The sequence below is a fragment of the Photinus pyralis genome, unplaced genomic scaffold (genome assembly GCF_008802855.1).
Source record: "Photinus pyralis isolate 1611_PpyrPB1 unplaced genomic scaffold, Ppyr1.3 Ppyr1.4_LG9, whole genome shotgun sequence".
Classification (NCBI taxonomy): domain Eukaryota; kingdom Metazoa; phylum Arthropoda; class Insecta; order Coleoptera; family Lampyridae; genus Photinus; species Photinus pyralis.
In genome coordinates this window covers 21,343,538-21,363,892 of record NW_022170878.1, presented here as the reverse complement: position 1 = coordinate 21,363,892, position 20,355 = coordinate 21,343,538, and the positions used below count along the sequence as shown (strand labels likewise).

Genomic DNA, 20,355 nt, shown 5'->3' with positions numbered 1-20,355 from the left:
TTTAGTTATTTGAGCATAGTAAAGTAGTTTTGCTTGAGTTAAGGTCACGTTCATGCTTTTTTTATATACCGATTTGTACGGACGATCCGTGGTTGAGTCAAAATTTTGCTTTTGCACGCATGAGTTTTTTTTGTGGTTAATGTTAAGCCAATATTGTTACCATTTTTAGCTATTTGGTTAATCGCAGGTTGGAGGATACGGTTTATTTGCCCTACAGTTTTGGCAGAGTAATATATGGCGGTATCGTCAACGTATATACATTTACAAATTTCATTAGGGATGTTCATGGCAATATCGTTAATTGCTATTATGAATAGCGTACAGCTTAGGGTAGATCCTTGGGGAACTCCGTTTTCAAGGATGTTTGTATCACCAACTCTTACTCGAAAGCACCTGTTACTGAGAAAGGACTTTATTAATAACGGCAATTTACCTCTCAGATTAAAATGAAAAATCTTTTCCATTATACCATGCCTCCAGCACATATCATATGCTCCCTTAATATCAAAGAAAACAGCCACCAAGTGGTTTCTTTTACGAAAGGATTCCTGGGTGGCGTGTTCTAAGAGGACCAAGTTGTCAGTAGTCGATCTATGTTTTTTGAAGCCCGCTTGGTACGACGCTAAAAGATTGTGTTTTTCAAGGTGCCACTCCAGTCTGTTATTTACCATTCTCTCCATTATTTTCCCCATACAACATGTGAGACTAATTGGGCGGTAGCTAGCTGAACTCAGCGGATTTTTCCCAGGTTTTAATACAGGTATAACTACTGTTTCCTTCCACTCATTTGGGTAAGTATTATTATCCCATAGTTTATTATATAGTTGTAATAAACTCGTTTTTATTTCAGGTGTGAGATTGAGTAGCATTTCGTTTGTTATCAAATTATGACCTGGAGCTGCTTTTTCACTACTCTTTATAGCAAATTCTAGTTCTTCGATGGTGAAGGGTACATTATATTCGAGTTCTAGGATTGTATCAAAAGGAATTTCCGTTTCTCTCTCATTTTTAGTTGCAGCGAAACTGGATGGATAATTTGCAGACCTGCTAGTATTTGCAAATTGCCTATCCAACGTGTTTGCAATCTCGGTCAGATCTTCCGTGATTACATTTTGGTGGGGTTGTATGGAATAAATTATTTGACTTTTGAATCTCTCCCAGATATTGTTGGTATTAGAGCTTCCCGAAATGGTTGTCGTATATTGGGTCCAGCTTTTTCGCTTGTTTTCGAGTAAAATGCGCCTACTAATATTGCTCTAGCTCTTTTAAAAGCAATATGGTTTTCAATAGTTGTATGTCTTTGATACTGTAACGTGTTTTATAAATTCGGGTTCGATTTATATCAATATTTATTAAACAAAACTAAAACACTATAAAATCCGTACAATTTATATCGATTATTTATATCACACACTTCGAAATTTATATCAGCTTTTCGCGCTCGATGTTTCCGTACTCGTTCGATAGTAGACTGCCGCGATGTTCGGTCCGCAACCATTTATACACGCAAGCAATGTAAGTCCAGTACATTCTCGAATACGCGTAGAAAATTCCAGAGTGCAAAGGCGACGTCATGTCTGCAGCATTTCCGTTACACTGCCCCCTTCTTAATTCTGGACATCTCGTTCAGAAACTGCGTTAGTATTATTTTTTAATGTCTCGTGTCGGAATCTGCAGTCAGAGCCTGCTCGACAAACACCTTTCTTGAAAAAGTAACAGTCCACAGTTTTGCGGAGGGTCGTCCCCTGTGGGTTGAAGCAGCATACTGTAATTCGAACGCTAGTGTTTCTAAAAATCACTTCGATCATGGTTCGCACTATTTTCCAGTCCAACCCATCTAAACCACATCCAATCTTCGGAATCGCCAAGCTATTTATGTCATAGTATGCCATGGCTTTTTAAAGCAGACCAGAGGTTTTCATAGGTGGGTTTGCCTTCTGACGTTTTCTTTGAAACCAAGTAGAACAAAGAGCGTTGACTATCTTCCAAGCGCAGTACTTTACCCACTCGTGGTCTTTGCTTTAACAACTCGTCGATTCTTCCAAATCTTTTCCGGAATACGGAAGCTATACCTCTACCCATGCGAAGGTCTTCGGCGACACAATGGGCGATGGAAACGTTAACCGGAAGCTCAAAAATATTTTGACAAAGTTCCTGAGTAACGCCAAATAGAGCTTTCGTCCGCTGGGCGTAATTTGACATAAAATCGTTAAAGTTTGGCTCGATCCCAAAGCTGCGTTCCTCTTCTCGAATACCTCTAACTTCTTCGTTGTTGTTGGATCCGGCATATCGTGCGAGTCGATTAATGTGGACAACTTTCGGTTTCCGGTGGTTCATTCTGATACGATATATCACGTCATTTATTTTCTTGATCACCTCATACGGACCTTCCCATTGTCTTTGTAGCTTGGGAGAAAGACCTCTTCGTCTCTGTGGATTGTGCAGCCATACCAGATCTCCAGCTTCAAAAGTTTCATTGGCCGAGCGGAGGTTGTATTGATTTTTCATGCGATCGCTGGCAATCTGAATATGACTTCTAGCCAAGTCGTGAATGTCGTTCATCTTCGCCTTAGTTGGTCAACATAATTTTCACCTGCGACATATTCTTCATGGGGTTTACGCCCAAACTCGAGATCACATGGAAGGCGTAGTTCACGACCCAACATTAGGCAGGCAGGAGTCTGACCCGTGGTCTCGTTGACGGCTGATCGATATGCCATAAGGAACAGGTGGAGGTACTGGTCCCAATTTTTCTGATGTTCTGCCACGACTTTTGAAAGATATTTACCCATCGTTCGACTACCAACGTTATACTGCCTCATGGGTGCCTTCTTCTTGGAAACTGGTCCGTTTCCAGTAGCACATAACTCACATTTTTGACACCATCGCCGGACATCTTCTTTACGGTTGATCCAATAGAATCGCTCACGTACCCTTTGCAACGTTTTCGTAATACCAAAGTGTCCTCCGGAAGCGCCGTCATGCAATTTTCGCAATACTTCCGACACTTTGCTTCTAGGTACTACTAATTGCAGCGTCGATTCGGTCCCATCTTCACTTTCAAGGGTCCTATACAACAGGTTGTCTTTCAGAGTCAGGCTATTCCATTGGCCCCAATAACTCTTTACTTCAGGACTTGTGGCACTAATGTGTTGCCAGTCTGGTCTTTGTCCGTGGCGCATCCAATTCAGAACAGTTTTTAAACTTGGGTCGTTTTCTTGGGCCGTTTTGATTTCGCTTGGCTTCCATTCCTCACTCTCTACAGTTGTTCGTCGCAGATGACCAATCTTGTCTTCTATTTTAGAACAATGTGTGCAGTTGTCCTTGCACGGTCTTCTTGACAAAGCGTCTGCATTATTGTGAACTTTTACAGACGACGTAATGTTTACAGTGCAGACCGGGGCTTTGTTTCTGCAGGTCGGGGATAGCCCCTTCCTGTCGACCTTTCTTAGTTTTCCGACTGCTGTAATGGTTTTTGGCAGTTGCGGCGAACGTGTCCAATCTCGCCGTGGTTCACGTTTCTTTGCCAGTGACTGTATTGCTTTATTGATCTTTTCTTCCACTTCTTTACTGACCTTTTCTTCAAAACTTTCAGAGCCACCTTCCTCTTCGATGGTTCTTACCCGGCTCTCACTGCGAGGTTCCACCATACGTACTCGCACACTTCCATGACTAGCTTTCTTGGGAATTCTAACGCATGGGCCAAAGCTTTCTCAATTTTGTCGTGCCTAGCCAGTCTCAAAGCCTGCTGGGCATCTCCATCACGAACGGCATCGATAAATGTTTGTACAGCCAGTTGATCAAGAAAGCTCTCCGGTGCCGTAGGGTATGCCAATCGAATCAGTCTGGCGATGTCCGCTTCAAGTTCCTGCAAACTTTCTCCAGGTTTCTGCATTCGGTTCTTGACTTGGGCATAGTAAACTTGCTGAAGGTGTTTATCGCCATATCGCATTTCGAGTCGCGCTATTTGTTGGAAGTTCTGTTGATCCTCGGGGATGGTCCGCAACACATCCAGAGCATCTCCTCTCAGAGCAAGAATCAGGGCTGTAGTTTTTGTCTTGAAGAGTCCATTTATTTGCCGCAGCCGCTGCTTCAAACTGTCGAACGTACGTGGTCCAAGGAACTTTACCATCAAAAGTAGGTGGCTTTACTCGGGCTTGCTGAACGTCGCCTTCTACTCTTGTATTTGTTTCTGGGGCACTACTAGTACGCTCTTCCGTAGTCAGTCGCAAGAATTGCTCGCGCAGCTCTTCATACTTGTGCTCAATCTCAACGAATGTTGCTTTAAATGTTTCGGAAACTTCCGTAATTCTATCTTCAACTTTTTCTTCAATTGATTTAGAGACTTCTTCGATAATCTTTCTAGAATTTTCCTCCATCTTTTCGAACTTCTCGTCCATTTTTCTAGAGTTTTCCTCAATCTTCTCGAACTTCTCTTGAATATTTCTAGAATTTTCTTCATTAATCTTTCTAGAATTTTCTTCCATTTTCTCGAACTTCTCTTGAATATTTCTAGAATTTTCTTCCATTTTCTCGAACTTCTCTTCAAAATTTCTAGAATTTTCTTCCAACTTCTCAAACTTCTCTTGAATATTTCTAGAATTTTCTTCATTAATCTTTCTAGAATTTTCTTCCATTTTCTCGAACTTCTCTTCAAAATTTCTAGAATTTTCTTCCATCTTCTCTTGGTTGCTTTTCATTTCTTGTTGCAACACCTGTTGGCCATTTTGGATTTGCTGGAGCAAATTGAGCATCGTTTCTTCCATTTTAGCGGCGGCAGATCTTGTTACAGGCATACACAAGCACAAGCACTTAATTTAATCTTACTTTTAATTAATAATAATAATAATAATAATAATAAAAAATTACAGGAATTATTATAATGATTTTTTTGTTTTGTTTTCCTCTTTCCTGATAGCGTTGGCTATTGTGCCCATCAATAGGTATGTTGGTAAGTACGAATTACATTATCCCTAGATGTCCAATGTACGTGTGTGATTTTTTTTTTTTTTTTTAATGACCCTACATAACTTCACCAGACACAGACACTAATCGTTACTTGATTTTAATCCGTGCGATTAGTTAACCAGGCTAGACCTGAGTTCTCACAAGAAACACCGACAATAATAATAATAATATATATTTGTGCTAAAAATACATTACTGTATTTACACTTGTCATATTTAAAAATAAAACAAATTAAAATTAACATCACAGCTTGGAGGACAAAAATTCATCGATCGAATAAAAGCTACCAGTTAACAAGATTTTTTTAACATCAATTCTGAATTTCTTTAAAGAGGCAGTCCTTAGCGTGTCAGGTAGATGATTAAACAATTTGGGACCGTGATAGTTGGTTGAATTCCTACTCCTGTTGAGTCTTAAGCGTTTTATGTTGATTAAGTCTTTGGTACGGGTATCGTGTGCATGAATGTCATTTTGAGTCGTATATACATGTACGTTGTTTTTCACTTCGAGGAGGGTGTGATAAATATAAATACAGGGTAAAGTTAGTATACGATGTTCCTTAAACTTATGTCGTACGTCTTCAGTGTACCGAACACCTGTAATTATTCTCACAATGCGTCTTTGCAGTTTGAAAATTAATTTGGCACTACTAGAAAAACCCCAAACACTTATACCGTAGGACATATGTGTTAATTTAATTAATCCCACCGCTGTCACCAATGTAACGTTATTTATAAATTCGGGTTCGATTTATATCAATATTTATTAAACAAAACTAAAACACTATAAAATCCGTACAATTTATATCGATTATTTATATCACACACTTCGAAATTTATATCAGCTTTTCGCGCTCGATGTTTCCGTACTCGTTCGATAGTAGACTCCCGCGATGTTCGGTCCGCAACCATTTATACAAGCAAGCAATGTAAGTCCAGTACATTCTCGAATACGCGTAGAAAATTCGAGAGTGCCAAAGGCGACGTCATGTCTGCAGCATTTCCGTTACAATACCTTCTGAACGCTGCCTTCTTATTTTTGATGGCGGCCTTAACCTCATCGTTCCACCACGATAGGGGTCTCTTTACCGGCTTATTTCACGATTTTGGAATGCTGTTTTCTGCCGCTCCCAATATGGGTTTAGTTATTGATTCGACACAAATGTTCGCAGGTATTGTAAGGCTTTGACGGAACAGTGGCCAATTAGCATTTGCACAGATGTATCTTCTAGTTACAGCCCTATCTGTAACGGTGGTGTCCGTCTCGATGTTTATCGGAAAGTGGTCGCTGTTATGTAAGTCATTAATGACTTTCCACGTGAGCCGCGGTGCTAGTATTCGCGAGACAAAAGTTAAGTCAAGTACGTCAAACGTGCTAGACCGAGCATTGTGGTATGTTGGGGATTTGTTGGACCCCCAAATCTGGCCAAGTGGCACATGTGTCAACCGTTTTTTCTTCCGAAAACCGCCGGCACCGCCAAATACATAACACACAATGGTGTGAACAATTTTAGGACTCAAGGAATGGTTTCCATTTTCCACATTAATATGCAATCGTTAACAAACAAACTTGACGCTTTGGAAGCCTTTATCTGTGACTCTAACTTTAGTTTAATATGTGTCAGTGAGCACTGGTTTATTGAACCGGATCACCTTGACTCTCTGAAGATTGGATGTTGGTCAGTGAAATCCTATTATTGTCGATCCTCAGCTATCCATGGTGGCGTTCTCATCTTGGCTAAACCGGACATTACCGCAAATCCATTAAAATATGTAAATGATATTTCCATCGAATTTCATTGTGAACTTTGTTGTGTACAGATTAGTGTTAAAACAGTAGTTGTGTGTTTTTACAAATCGCCCCGCGGCGATTTCGACTTATTTCTTAATAACTTAGAATTGGTGCTCGATAAACTGTTGAATTTTAATATTGTACTCTTGGGAGACTTTAATGTTCATTTCGGGGTTGATAAAAAGTCCAGTATGTTATGTGCATTCCTCAAAGCCAACGGGTTTATTCAGACAATATTTGACGCTACCAGAGGTGACAACTGTTTGGATAACGTTTTTATTAACTTCTCACTAGATGATTATGTTGCAACCACACTTGATATCGGGTTATCAGACCACCTAGGGCAGAACATTATATTGAATGGGATGGATTTACATCCTCCTCATAATAATTCTATTATCAAGGTTCAACGTCCACTAACTAATACTGGATTGAATTTATTCTTTAATACGTTATCAAACTGTGACTGGGAGGATGTGTTCAAGTCTAACGAAACTGACTGTAACGGTAGTTTTTCAAACTTCTTAAATTTTATAATAAACTCTTTTAAAACATGCTTCCCCGAACTGAAGTCCATTACAAGGAGAAACAGCAGCAATAATAGGTGGTTCTCGGATAAGCTACGCAAGCTAAGAAGTAGTCTACAATTGGTTTGCGAACTGTACTCTAGGTACCGTACACGTAACCTCTTTGAAGCAAGAAAGTCGCTACGTGTTATCTACGCCAAAGAGATTAAACTTGCCAAGGTCCAGTCCAATGACAACTTTATCAACAATGCAAGTAATCCAGTAAAAGCAATGTGGTCGATAATTAATTCGCATAGAAATTTAAATTTCGAACCACAATGTACTCTCTCTGCGAATGAGTTCAACTCTTACTTTACTAATATCACTCTCGAATTACTTGTAAAAATGCCACCCGCAATTATAGATCCCATTACTAACTGCAATGTAACTGCACCTACTTCTGTTGCGTTTCAATTCCAAACTGTTTCCCAAGTGCAAGTCAGGGATGCAATACTTAGCCTGAAAAATGGACATTCCAAAGACATCTTTGGTCTTAATGTCCCATTAATAAAACGTAATATAAGCATATTAATAAATCCACTTACCAGGCTTATTAACATGATCATTATCACAGGCGTGTTTCCAGACTGTTTAAAATTAGCTCTGGTTGTATCGATTTTTAAAAAAGGAAATAGTACCGATGATTTGAATAGCTATAGGCCTATCTCAAAATTACCTGTTTTTAGTAAAATTATTGAAAAGATCCTATATAAGCAAATTGCAAATCATTTTGAGACTAATAATCTTTTTTATAATAAACAGTATGGTTTTCGTAAGGGGAGAAGTACGTCTGATGCCATCTCCACATTTGTGCACGGTGTTTTGGAAGGCTTTGAAAAGGGTCGCCACTTAGTGGCTGCTTTTGTTGATCTTTCGAAGGCGTTCGACTGCGCTTCGCACGAAATATTGTTGAATAAACTAAAGTTTGTGTACAATTTTGGTGAACGAAGCGTTCAACTAATATCCTCGTATCTAAAAGGAAGACATCAACGCGTAATATTCAATAATGTTCTATCGAACAAATTGCCCCTACGACATTGAGTTCCTCAGGGTTCTATTCTAGGCCCTATTCTTTTCCTAATTTATGTAAATGACCTGCCTTCATCGGTGCCACCAAATATCGACTGCATACTTTATGCGGATGGCGCGACATTAATTGGAACCAGTGAAGATGTCGATGCAGCAGTCCGGGATGTTGAAAACAGTATCAAACTTGTTGCGAATTGGTGTGTCAGTAATAGATTGAATTTGAATGAGCGCAAGACATCTATTTTACCGTTGTCGTTAAAAAATATCGATACATCTTCAAATTGTATTACGGGTGTATCACTGCTTGGATGTTTTATTGACAGCAAGCTTAACTTTAACAAACACTGTGATAATATTACATACAAACTGAATAAGTCAATATTTTTACTTAAACGACTGCGCAGTAGTACGTTAAAAGCAGTTATGCTTTCCGCGTATTACGCATTGATTCACAGTACTCTTGCCTATGCAATACTAGCGTGGGGTCATAGTGCTTCATGGAAGTTCATCTTTCGCCTCCAACGTAAGGCCGTACGCGTGATTAACAATCTACAGTACAGGGATGATTGTCGTCAATCATTCTCGGAACTAAAGATTCTAACTCTTCCAAGTCTTTATATTCTTGAGGCCTTGTGTTTCTGTAAGAAAAATATGGTGGAGAATGTGTTACAATCCCAGGTGCATTCATATAACACTAGACAAAGGGATAACTTAAGGGTGACTTTTTGCCGATTGTTGAAGAGCCAAAATGGTGCATCATACCAATCGCAATCTTTATTTAATATAGTTCCTCCAAAGGTTAGATCGCTACCCCTCTCAGATTTTAGAATTACGTTAAAAAAATTGTTTATTCAACACCCTTTGTTCTCATTTGATGAGTTTAACGACTTCTGTTGGAGTGTTTCGTAACTGTATCAGTCTTTCTGTGTTATATATGTTTTTCTTTTTTGTTTTTATTTTATTATGTTTGTTGTATTATATGCTAGTGTATGTTCTTTATCTAATGACGAGTGTAAATGTATCAACATGTCTGCACAATATATATATATATATATTATATATTATATTATTATATTATATTGTTGCTGAGGAGGACAACGTTGTTGCTAGTTAGCCAGTCTTAAATACTGCGCCCTTTAGCGTCAATTTTTGAGGAGCCCCATAATGTATTGTGACAGTTAAAATCTCCCGCTACTAAAAATGGTGTTGGGAGTTGCTCCATAATGTTTTCAAGGTCTGCAATCACCCAGTTGTCATCTGGTAAGTAGATGTTGCATATAGTCATTTTCATCGGTGTACGTGTACTTATATTAACGGCGACTGTCTGGAGATGAGTGTTTAATATTATCCGTTCATAATATACACCGTTTCTGACAATGATAGCCACACCACCTGCTGCTCTTTGTCGATTGACAAAGTCGTTACGGATAATGTCGTATCCTCGGAGATAATAAGGCTGATTAAGTTCAGATGGGTTTCCTGAATAAGTACATAAACACATGGGGTTCAATTCCTGCAGGGGCATTTTTAAGTCTTTATATCGTATCACAAGACCTCTACAGTTCCATTGGATAATACAGAGATTTGACTCGAAAGTAACGAATAATTAAAAAAAACTTAAGGACATATACCACATTAAAAATGCTCACAAACAAGTAAATAAAATTTTAACAAATAGTTGTATATGTGGACTGTACAGACATGAATATCACAGAGTAGAAATTATCACAGGCTATTTATCTAGAGTTTCCTTCTCGGGAGGCACTAGTGCCTGTTGGTTTGCCCTTAGGTCGCTTTTTAGCGCATTTCAAAATAAAAAAAATGCGCTATTGTGGCCACTTTGTACGTCCGTCCGTCCGTCCGTCCGCTCGTTTTGAGACGCTACTAGTTTTTTATCTTAACCCTGGACTACTATCGCCTATTGTCAGTAACTTAACTACTAAGGTGGGGTCATTTACGACCCACATATTTTAAAGTAAGTATACATGGTTCTATTGTAACACATATTAAAAAAAGATGAATAGTAGGCATTAATAGCTTACCTGTAATACGGTAACACTTATTTGTTTCGTTATTTGACGAAAAAAAGTTAAAAATTTCAGTTTAACGCTTCAAGTTAATAAAATAAATTGATATGCTTCAAAAATCATAAATGAGCACTATGTTCATTATTGAGGATTCTTTTTTTATTTGTTCTAGTTCTATAAGGGTCTAAACTAATCTACAACACAAATCAAAAGATTGAAATTGTAACATTACAAAAAATAACGGATAACTTTAGGAAAAATCGACTACTATCGGGGGTCACTTTTGACCCCAGCGGGCACTTACCCCGGATATAAGCAAACAAAACAAGACAACACCTAACTCAATCTGATCAACGGCAACTTTTAGGAGAATAGCAGGAGGGACGTACACGACACCAGCGCGAGTACGAAATTGTGCAGTACTTCTTCTTCGTCTGGGTCTATATTGACCCCGCGATAGTAGTTAAGGGTTAAGAGCTATTGTTCTACTTTTTTCGCTATTTGATTTGTTATGGTGTCGAGTCTTGCACCAAGGAAGGAATTTTTTCTGTACCGCTTACAAAAAAAGTGTAAAAGTGTAAAAAAAACAAAAAACCGTTTTTTACATGTTTCATAATTTTACACTTTTGCCGTTTATTAACGATCCTAGAGATCGTTTATAATTTTGCATTGCTGTCTGTCGTCTGTCTGTTGGTCTGTCCGTCTGTTCCTTTGCCTGTCTGTCCCTCTATCTGTCCGTGTGAACGATAATTTTGTTTAGAAATGTCCGATCGCTTTTACATCTCCGTTAGTTATGAACTGAATTGCATGAAATTCAATATGGGCATAGCTTTAGCCATACAATACGCAATGCCAAAAGTTGAGTCGAATCGATTCAAAATTCACAGTGTCCTTTTCGCATCTCGACCATTTATAAACCGAATTGCAAACTTTTTTAATTATAAATTTAAATGAAATTTGATACATCGCCACTTGGAATAAAAGCAAATTTAACGCCAATTTCAAAATTTGGTTTTGCGCATGCGCAGTGCCAACTTTCTTATTTAGAAAAGCATTGAAATGAAACTCTTCTTATAAACTGAAATTGAAGTAGCACGTCAAAAATGGATTGCACATGTGCAACGCTATCTTTCATATTTGTGGCCGGATTTTTACGATTTTAACAAAAGTTGCATCTTACAAATAGGAAATGAATGCAAGTGGAAATGCGCTTTATGTAAATCGTTTACGATTACTTTTTAACTTGTTTCTTCTTCGACTGTTTAGCCTCTTCTAGCGCTTTTTCATCTACGGACGTGATGCTAGAGTCAGTAGATGGGTTTCGCATCAGTAACGTCTTTCTTTTAGCGACTCTCGATTCATCCTTCATGGGCGTTTGCGCCAGATTGGCGCTAACTCCACTAGAAGGAACGATAAAGCTTTGTACGGGAGTCTCCACACTTTGCGGTGTGTTTTTTTAGTAGTTTTTTATGTAGTTTAGCATCACAGAGATAAGCTCTTTCATTTCCTCGTTTATTATTTTTTTAATTTCAGGTATAAACCTTGTTTGCGCCAAAGCTGGAGCTTGTGCAGTTGGCGTCAGAGCTGGAGCTTGTGCTGTAACATTAGTAAAGGTGGTGCCTGAAACAACAGCAGTACCCACCAACCTTCTTGCTTCCAGATAAGTTACTTTTCTTGTTACTTTTATCTCTTGTATTTTTAGTTCATGTTTGTAGGTCTCACAAGATCGTGAAATTTGCAGGATGGTTTCCGTTACAGTTTGGGCACGTAACTGGTACCTCGCAAGGATTCCCTTCGTGTAAACGTTTTCCGCAGATACATATTTGAGGAGCTTGGCATCTTTGGACTGTATGCCCAAATTTTTGGCAACGGAAACAACGCATTGGGGCTGGTATGTAAGGTCTTACCCGTAGCTTATAAAAAGCCGCATTTATGGTTTTTGGAAGATCAATCGAATTAATTGTGAGAATATGGTTGGGGGATCTACCAGATTCACTGAAATCTTACTTTTAATACGTTTAACATCAACCACTTTTTCCTCCTTTAGCCCTTCCAAAATGTCTTGTTCGGTGCAGTTCAAAAAGTCTTCGCAATAGCTGACGCCTTTTGATACATTCAAAGTTTCATGTGGACTGACTTTAACATCAAAATTACACAATCTTTTAGTCTGCAACAATCGCTTAGATTGCTTATTTGTCGACGTTTTAATAAATAGCATTCCTTTTAGTTTTTTAATTTCATCCACTTGTCCTATTAATCCAAATACCGCCTTAGCTATAAGAAATGCACTTATCTTACTGAAATCACCATCTTCCTTTCTATGAGCAGGAACCGGGGATGAGTTTCCTCCTTTTCACTGCCCACTCTAATTGTACGGGAGGTCCCGTTCTCGTTGTCCAGAGTTTCGCAATTGTCTGTGGCACCAACCCGACGAGGGCTGCCACACGCTTCCTCGCCGTTCCTTCCAGGGGCATTTACATGCGTCGAGGTCTGGTCGCCTGCCGCCGACGCCGAGCAGCCGCTTAATATGGACCGGGTGAGACCGGCCCGCTCCGCCTCGCTCCCTGCCGGATCTGGGGACAATCCGAACCCCTGATCAGTAAAAAGTCGACGCCCCGAAGGGCTAGAGAAGTTTTCCATCATAAAAAAATCGAGTCCAGGTTTGCATTTTTCCGCTAATGCCAGCGGGCCATGGCCTTTTTTGAGTTTTAATCGTTTTTGTTTTTTAATAAGGAAAGTGCGATGTGTGACTAAAAGGAAACTGGGGGATAAAAGGATAGGAGAGTATGGAAGGTGGGTGTGGGAAGCAACAATGTAGGTAAGTACTAAAGGCGGTTGGACTCGTCGCCTTTAGTGTCCATTGATCGCCTTTTACGATCTCCAGGACGGGAGCGGGCCAATTCTATCCCTGAACCCACAGGGGAGTTTGTTAGCGTGGGCTGTTGTGGACATCAATTTTGGTAAGTATGAATTACATACTATTCCTATATTTCCTTAATATGTTTATTATTATTATACAATACGAACCACGTACAGACAAACACTAATCGTTACTTGATTTTAATCCGTGCGATTAGTTAAACAGGCTAGACCTGAGTTATCACAAGGAACACCGACCATAATAATAACAATAAACAAAGAACAGCACACAACAAAAAATCGCTCACCCCCGGCTTGGGAAAAACGCCTGATAAATCTCATCGATAACATCAGACGTGACTTGGGTCGGATTGACACAATACATACAAGGAACTCGTTCTTCAAAACTAACACGACAAGTACAACACATAACTACAAAACTAAACAATCACACCACACGAGAACAAAATACAAACTATAACGAACATAGAGATACACTCACACAAAAACTATCAATATACACAAACCGTTTAAAACGCTATAGGGAAGCTGTAGATAGAAAGCGCCATAACACACAATTTAAACATAACGAAAAACTATTTTACAGATCACTAACACAAAACAGCACTAATGAAAAACTCATTCCACCGTCTCTACACTCACTTCAGCAATACTGGTCTGACTTATGGACCAAAGACATTAAACACAATCCACACGCCCAGTGGATTACCACACGCACTGAATACATTACCTCTATGAATAACACTACAACAGACATCTTCAACCTATTAATCACTTACATAATTGGAAAAGTCCAGGCATTGATAACATTCACAACTGTTGGTGGAAATATTTTACCTACACTCACTCTTACCTTGCACAACAATTTACTGAACTTCTTAATTCACCAGGTCGCACTCCAGCATTCTTTACACAAGGTATCACTTACATGCTCCCAAAATACAACAATACACAAGAGCCATCTAAATATAGACCAATTACATGCCTTCCTACAATATCCTTACATCATGCATTACAAACAAAATATACCAACACTGTACTGATAACGACATTTTATACGAAGAACAAAAAGGGTGTATCAAGTATTCCAGAGGCTGTAAAGAGCAACTCATTATAGACTCTGTAATACTTGAACAATCCAGACACAACAAACGAAACATACACACTGCATACATTGATTACAAAAATACAATTCCTCAATTACATAATGCCATGTTGGAACACTACGTTAACACTTACACTAAACGACACAAAACTTATTACTGACCCAATACAAATTAAAAGAGGAATTTTTCAAGGCGAACCTGTAAGTCCGCTGTGGTTTTATCTTGCTCTTAATCCACTTTCATATTTGTTAAACACTACTAACTTTGGGTACAATATAAACATAACCACGAAATACATCACAACATTACACACCTATTTTACATGGACGATCTTAAATTATACTCTTCCACAAGCATAAAACTTAATCACCTTCTACACATTACCGAAACATTCTCACGTAACATACAAATGGACTTTGCAATCGATAAATGTAAAACGCAACACATCACACCTGGTAAAAGACAACTTTTAGATTATGAGCTCGAACAGAGAAACACACGTACACTATTAACAAAACACCATATACATCACCCTCACTCCTCTACTATACGACTTTACCTTCCTCGTTCGGCAGGAGGCAGAGGACTTACAGATATAAAACTACAAGATGCATAGACCGATATGGCAGAATGTTCTCATGCGAGCAAGTGGGAAGGCTTTAGATACAATTCCGCACATATCGATCGTTAAAAGCGCAACGATAATATTATTTAAACAAAAAATGCTATATTCTAGGAAATGTTTCCACAATCTGATAATCTTCTCTGCATTCCCTCTTGCATTCTGAGATTATTTCTCACATTTTCAGGACGATTTTTGACACGTCGACGTCTGAATTCGAATTCCTTAATAAAGTTTGCTACCAAACCCAAAACCATTCTTCCTAGTTGACAGAAGAAACTCCGGGACTCTCTTCAAAATTGGGGCAATTCCGATACCTCACCAGTTAAGAAGAGAATGATGCTGACAATAGCTCAAAGGATTTTCGATCCCACTGGATTCACTTTGCTGACGACTTTAAAGTCAAAGTTGATAGGTACTGCAGACCACATGGGAAAAGAAGCTTGGTTGGGCGTGGGATGCACCAGTAGATGCTGAGACTGAAAGTGGTTTTTGCAAATGGATGCATGATCTCCCATGTTTGTCGTCTATAAGAATTCTGCGATGGATTCATTCTGGAGTTGACGAAGCTACTAAGTTGAGTTTACACATTTGTGTATCGGCTATATTGTTTCAGTGCAAAACATAGAGGGTATTAGTTTCGGAACGTTAAAATTATCACGGTCTTAAGGATAGATTGTGATTTACGAGTAGCGTGACGTGGAGTAAATCGTCCATCCGGGGCAGCAGGTAACACAGATTCTGGTGGATCCATCGGGTTTTCGGGCCATTGCCACAGAAAGAATCGCATATTTAGGTCGTGATCTCTTTGCATAGCAGTAGGTCTTGTTTGGAAACGAAATAGTCGATATGGAGAAGTGACAATTACTTGATTCTCGCCTATAAATGGAATGGGATGCTCCCCATAAGGTAGGGATCGTGTTTTCTCGGAAGGTGGAACTGTATTGGACTAAAAGGCGGACCATTTATACGAATCTTATACGATGCGAGTGGAAGAAAGTCTTGATCTCTCCTTATGAGGAAAGTGTGGGAACAGTAGTCCTTGGGCTGATGAGGAAGAGGTGGGAAAATTCTGGATCTGTTGGTGTTGTTCTGCGGTAGTGGTTACAGAACCGAAAATCTGGGCCATCTTGGTACATTTCCACCGCGTGTCGACTCTGAAACTGAGGTTGTTTGCCTCTGGAAGGATTGTGAAGTTCGAGTGGGCGACTTGGTCTCGAAACCACACTGATGCTGGAGCAGTCAGTACTTGTCCATGAGCTTCACTTCTTGATAGGAAGTCGTTCTTTAATAGAGCTTCAAACTACTACTCCTGTCTAATTTTTGCCTTGCACCGGTGCATAGGTGTGCGCTCTCGGGAATGGAGTCGATCTCGATTTGGACGACTTGAAAAATGGTCAGCGAGGCCGAATTTTACCTAGGGAATCGGAAAAAGGAACAACGGACCAGCTTTTGATCTTATGCGAGTTATGCCAAAAATAATGGTCGTCCCTATTTTATGATGGTACTTGTGGGTGCCTTCCCAACATTATTCACTAATATTCTTTGGGAATTACCAAAACCTTTTACTGAATTGAATGAAGATGATTGGAAATCGGCGGCTTCTCTAGAGTTTTAGCAGCGGCGCAAACAGAAGTAAGAGGGATCCATCAAACAAGGGCTTCTAATATAACATGGCAGTCTTTGGAGTAACATGTTAACAAGATTCTTAAAAAATCTTTATTGCAATTAAAAAAGGTCAGTGATAGTTCTTTGGAGAATTTTTTGGGTCATCCTACAACAAGCGAAAGTTGGTAGGTACATATACGAAACGGAACAAACATTATTTACCGTTTTCGCAAACATTCCGCCGATCCGTTTGATTAACCATGGCGTAGAAGACACCGTCACAATCTTGCAACAACACGTGAGGATGGTCAAATTCGACAACCTTCCCCCCGTCTATAACCAAAATCTTATCAGAGTCTATCACAGTGTCCAATCTGTGAGCAATCGTCAGAACCGTGCAATTCGAAAAATTCTTCCTAACAGCCGTCTGAATCAAAAGATCAGTCTTTGGATCCACGTTTGCCGTAGCTTCATCGAGGACGAGAATCTTGTTGTTCCTCAGCATCGCACGCGCCAAACACATCAGTTGACGTTGACCAATGCTAAAACTGAGACCACCTTCGGTAATTACCGAATTTAAACCGAAAGGTAAATTACTGACGGTATCTTTCAGTTCGACATTCTCCAGAGCTGTCCATAGAATGGCATCAGAATATTCGTCCAACGGATCGAGGTTATTTCTCAACGATCCCGAGAAGATGGTCGGCTGTTGGGGAATAATCGAAATTTTGGAGCGCAAGTCACACAGTGGAACAGTCTTAGTATCGATTCCGTCGATTGTAATGGAGCCGGAAAACTCGCTTAATCTAAACATGGCGTTGATTATCGACGATTTCCCAGCCCCCGTTCGCCCAACAATGCCGACTTTCTCCCTTGGTTTTATTACGAGGTTGATGTCGTTTAAGATCAGAAGCTCACGTGAGTATCGGAGTGAAATGCTGTCGAAAACGATTTTGCCGTGTTCCGGCCAGTTTGGCGGAGGTGTAATGCAGTGATCTTCCGGTTCTTGCTCGAGGGCGCCGTATTCCAGAACGCGCTCTACCGACGTCATGGCGTTCTCCATTTCAGCGTATTGCCGGATCACGAACTGGAGAATGCCTGTCAATCCTAAGCTTTGAGTTATGGTTAGCCCGATATTTCCGCCGAAGTTATCTACAAACTTAAAAGAAGGCTTGAGGTGCGTGTTTAACACTTACTGCCAGTGATAAGGAGAAGAAATATGGCACAGGTGTTAAACATGGTGCACGATAGATCAGTCCAATAACCAAAGGCTCTGGATGTTGAGATGAACATGTAAGAGGCGGAAGAATTCAGATCTTGGTGGTAGTTAAACTCATTTAGCACAACCTGCTCAGCGTTAAACGCGCGTATCGTTGATAATCCCTCGATCGTGGCGTTTACATAGCCCAAAACCGGACTCCTAGCTTAGAATTTTGTTCATTATCTTCATATTATCTTCAATAATACGTACTTGTCGCCTCTATGCGTTTAAGCTTCCTACTTGTTGCGAGATAGAACTTGCGCAGATAGTACAACATTACAATAGCGATGGCAGCTGGAATTAATGACACGTAGTTGACAACGGCAATAAGAACAATTGCTCCAGTAGTCATAAGACCCATCAAAACAGTCTCGTGCATCATCAGTGGTAGCTCTTCATCGATTGTTTGTAGGTCTTTGGAGAATCGGTTCAAGATTCGTCCAGAGTGGTTTAGGTGGAAAAATTTTAATGGAGATCCGAGAACACTTGTAAACATGGCGTTGTGTAATCCGGTTGACGATTCCATGCACAAACTATGTAAGGTGACCATTGCAGCAATAACAAATACTATAACTCCGAAGATTATGGTTGTGTAAATGTAAATGAATATGTTAATTGGCATGCTGACCGACGAGGTTTGTACTTGATTCAAATTCACCCTGAAATCACAACATTAGGTACATGTCCGCTCTATCTGAATTAACACGCACCAGTAAGCGATGAAGTAATCAGATCCACTTGCAAGTACTTGGGCTATCACAAATAGAGCAATCACAAAGCACGAGGTGCTCCAATGGCTTCCCGCTGAGAAGTAGGTTTTATAAACTGAACTTGCAACGGCACCACTGGTTGTTTGCTCGTCCGTTGTGTCTGGGGCATCTACCTGCTTGGACACCAATGACCCTGTGCTCGTTGTTCGGACTTTCTGAGGATTTGTTTCGCACTCTGTGATCATTTCACCGTCCCCGTTGCAAAGTATCACATCAAAGTCGACGTTTTGGGAAACCAAGTCTGAAAAGCTACCTTGGGCTGTTACCGTACCGTTGTTCAGTACAATAATGTCATCGGCGGCCTTCAAATATTGCACCTGATGAGTAATTAAGACGACAGTCTTATCCTTCAATAGTGACTTGAAGCAGTCGTGGAAGATTGATTTTCCAACCCGGGAGTCGACAGCCGATAGAGGATCGTCCAAAATGTAAATGTCGGCGTTCCTGTAAACGGCTCTAGCCAGACCGATTCTCGCTTTTTGTCCACCACTTAGTGACGCACCATGCTCGCCCACGATTGTCTGATCGTGGTGAGGAAACAGTTTTAGGTCACGACTTAAAGCGCAAGCTTTCACTACGTTGTCGTAGCGTTGTTTGTCGATTTTATTGCCGAAAATGATATTCTGTCGCACAGTGCTGGTGAAAATCCAAGGTTCTTGAGATGCGTAACTGACACTTCCTGACACTGTTATTGATCCTGAGCTTAAAGACATCTCGTTTAGGATGGCGTGTGCCAAGCTTGTTTTTCCGCAACCGACCGGCCCGACAATAACCACTAAGCGACCCCGTCCTATACTGACATTGATGTCAGAAAGAAGGTTGGTGGAAGCTTTCTGCACAAAAACGTTGCGGAGTATAATTGCGTCTCCACTTTCGTCTGAGCGAGCGTGTGAATCCTTCTGGGTTTCATCGCAGCGAAGAAACTCGCTTAACCTTTCCAGCGGAATTACGGACTCCATTATCACATAAATTGCCTTTGGCAGGAAGGATACGATAGGGGCTCGCAGGATAGCGTAGAAAGATACTAATTGAAATGCTTTCGCCGCTGTTATATCGTTTCCTAAGAGCACAAAGGCCAAAATTGTTGCAAAAACCGACGTGCGTAGTACAAAAAGTTGGAAACTCGCACACATTCCTTTTACGTAAGAAGAAATACGCGTGAATCTGATTTCGAATCTTAAAAATTGAAGATGTTATGCCAAATTTGAATAGTAGGCGCTTTACCTGCGACATTCAGACACCAAATTCGAAAAATAGCCTTCCCACTTGTACATTTTGAGCACTTGTATGCCGTAGATGATCTCCTTCGTCACACGTACCCTTTCATCTGTTTTCGTGAGTATTTTCGAACGTAACCGTTTCGAAATTGTTCCCAAAAGGTCTGTAACAGCAAACTTTGAAAAGTAAATATCAAGGTTACTCACAATACAGCCCAACGAATGAAATTATAAAGAAAACACCAATTAGCGACGAAATCCCAAACTCTTTATATAGGAACCATCCAACTACCGCGATTTGAAGCACCGCCACCAACATGTAGTGTATCAGTAAAGGAATCTCGTAGAAACGATTCGAATCGTTTGTAACTAGCGTGAGAATTTTGCCAGAACTCATCCCTTCGAATTCACTAAGTTTTAGTCTCAGTATCTTCCGATAAACTAAAGAAATGCACGCGATCCTCAGCTTCAAACCCAGATTATGTACTGCCAGCAAGTACGGGTGAATTA

The 20,355-nt window shown here is 40.1% G+C and overlaps 1 protein-coding gene across 3 annotated transcripts; it reads right to left on the bottom strand.

Annotated features, from left to right (window-relative positions):
- Positions 1 to 15,916: 15,916 nt before the first annotated feature.
- On the bottom strand, positions 15,917 to 20,342 carry LOC116180942 (probable multidrug resistance-associated protein lethal(2)03659). 3 transcript variants are annotated; one of them, XM_031501131.1, is made up of 7 exons: positions 20,053 to 20,342; positions 19,853 to 20,009; positions 18,569 to 19,804; positions 18,069 to 18,517; positions 17,794 to 18,021; positions 16,820 to 17,749; positions 15,917 to 16,763 (listed from the first exon to the last, which is right to left on the bottom strand). In XM_031501131.1, exons 1-7 carry the CDS (start codon positions 20,240 to 20,242, stop codon positions 16,759 to 16,761), a joined length of 3,195 nt encoding a protein of 1,064 aa, XP_031356991.1. In that variant the 5' UTR covers positions 20,243 to 20,342; the 3' UTR covers positions 15,917 to 16,758. The 3 variants fall into 3 exon arrangements, with proteins under 3 accessions (XP_031356991.1, XP_031356990.1, XP_031356992.1); XM_031501132.1 differs by lacking the exon at positions 15,917 to 16,763 and having other exon boundaries at positions 17,013 to 17,145; positions 17,199 to 17,749; XM_031501130.1 differs by having other exon boundaries at positions 16,695 to 17,749.
- Between the last annotated feature and the right edge of the window lie 13 nt (positions 20,343 to 20,355).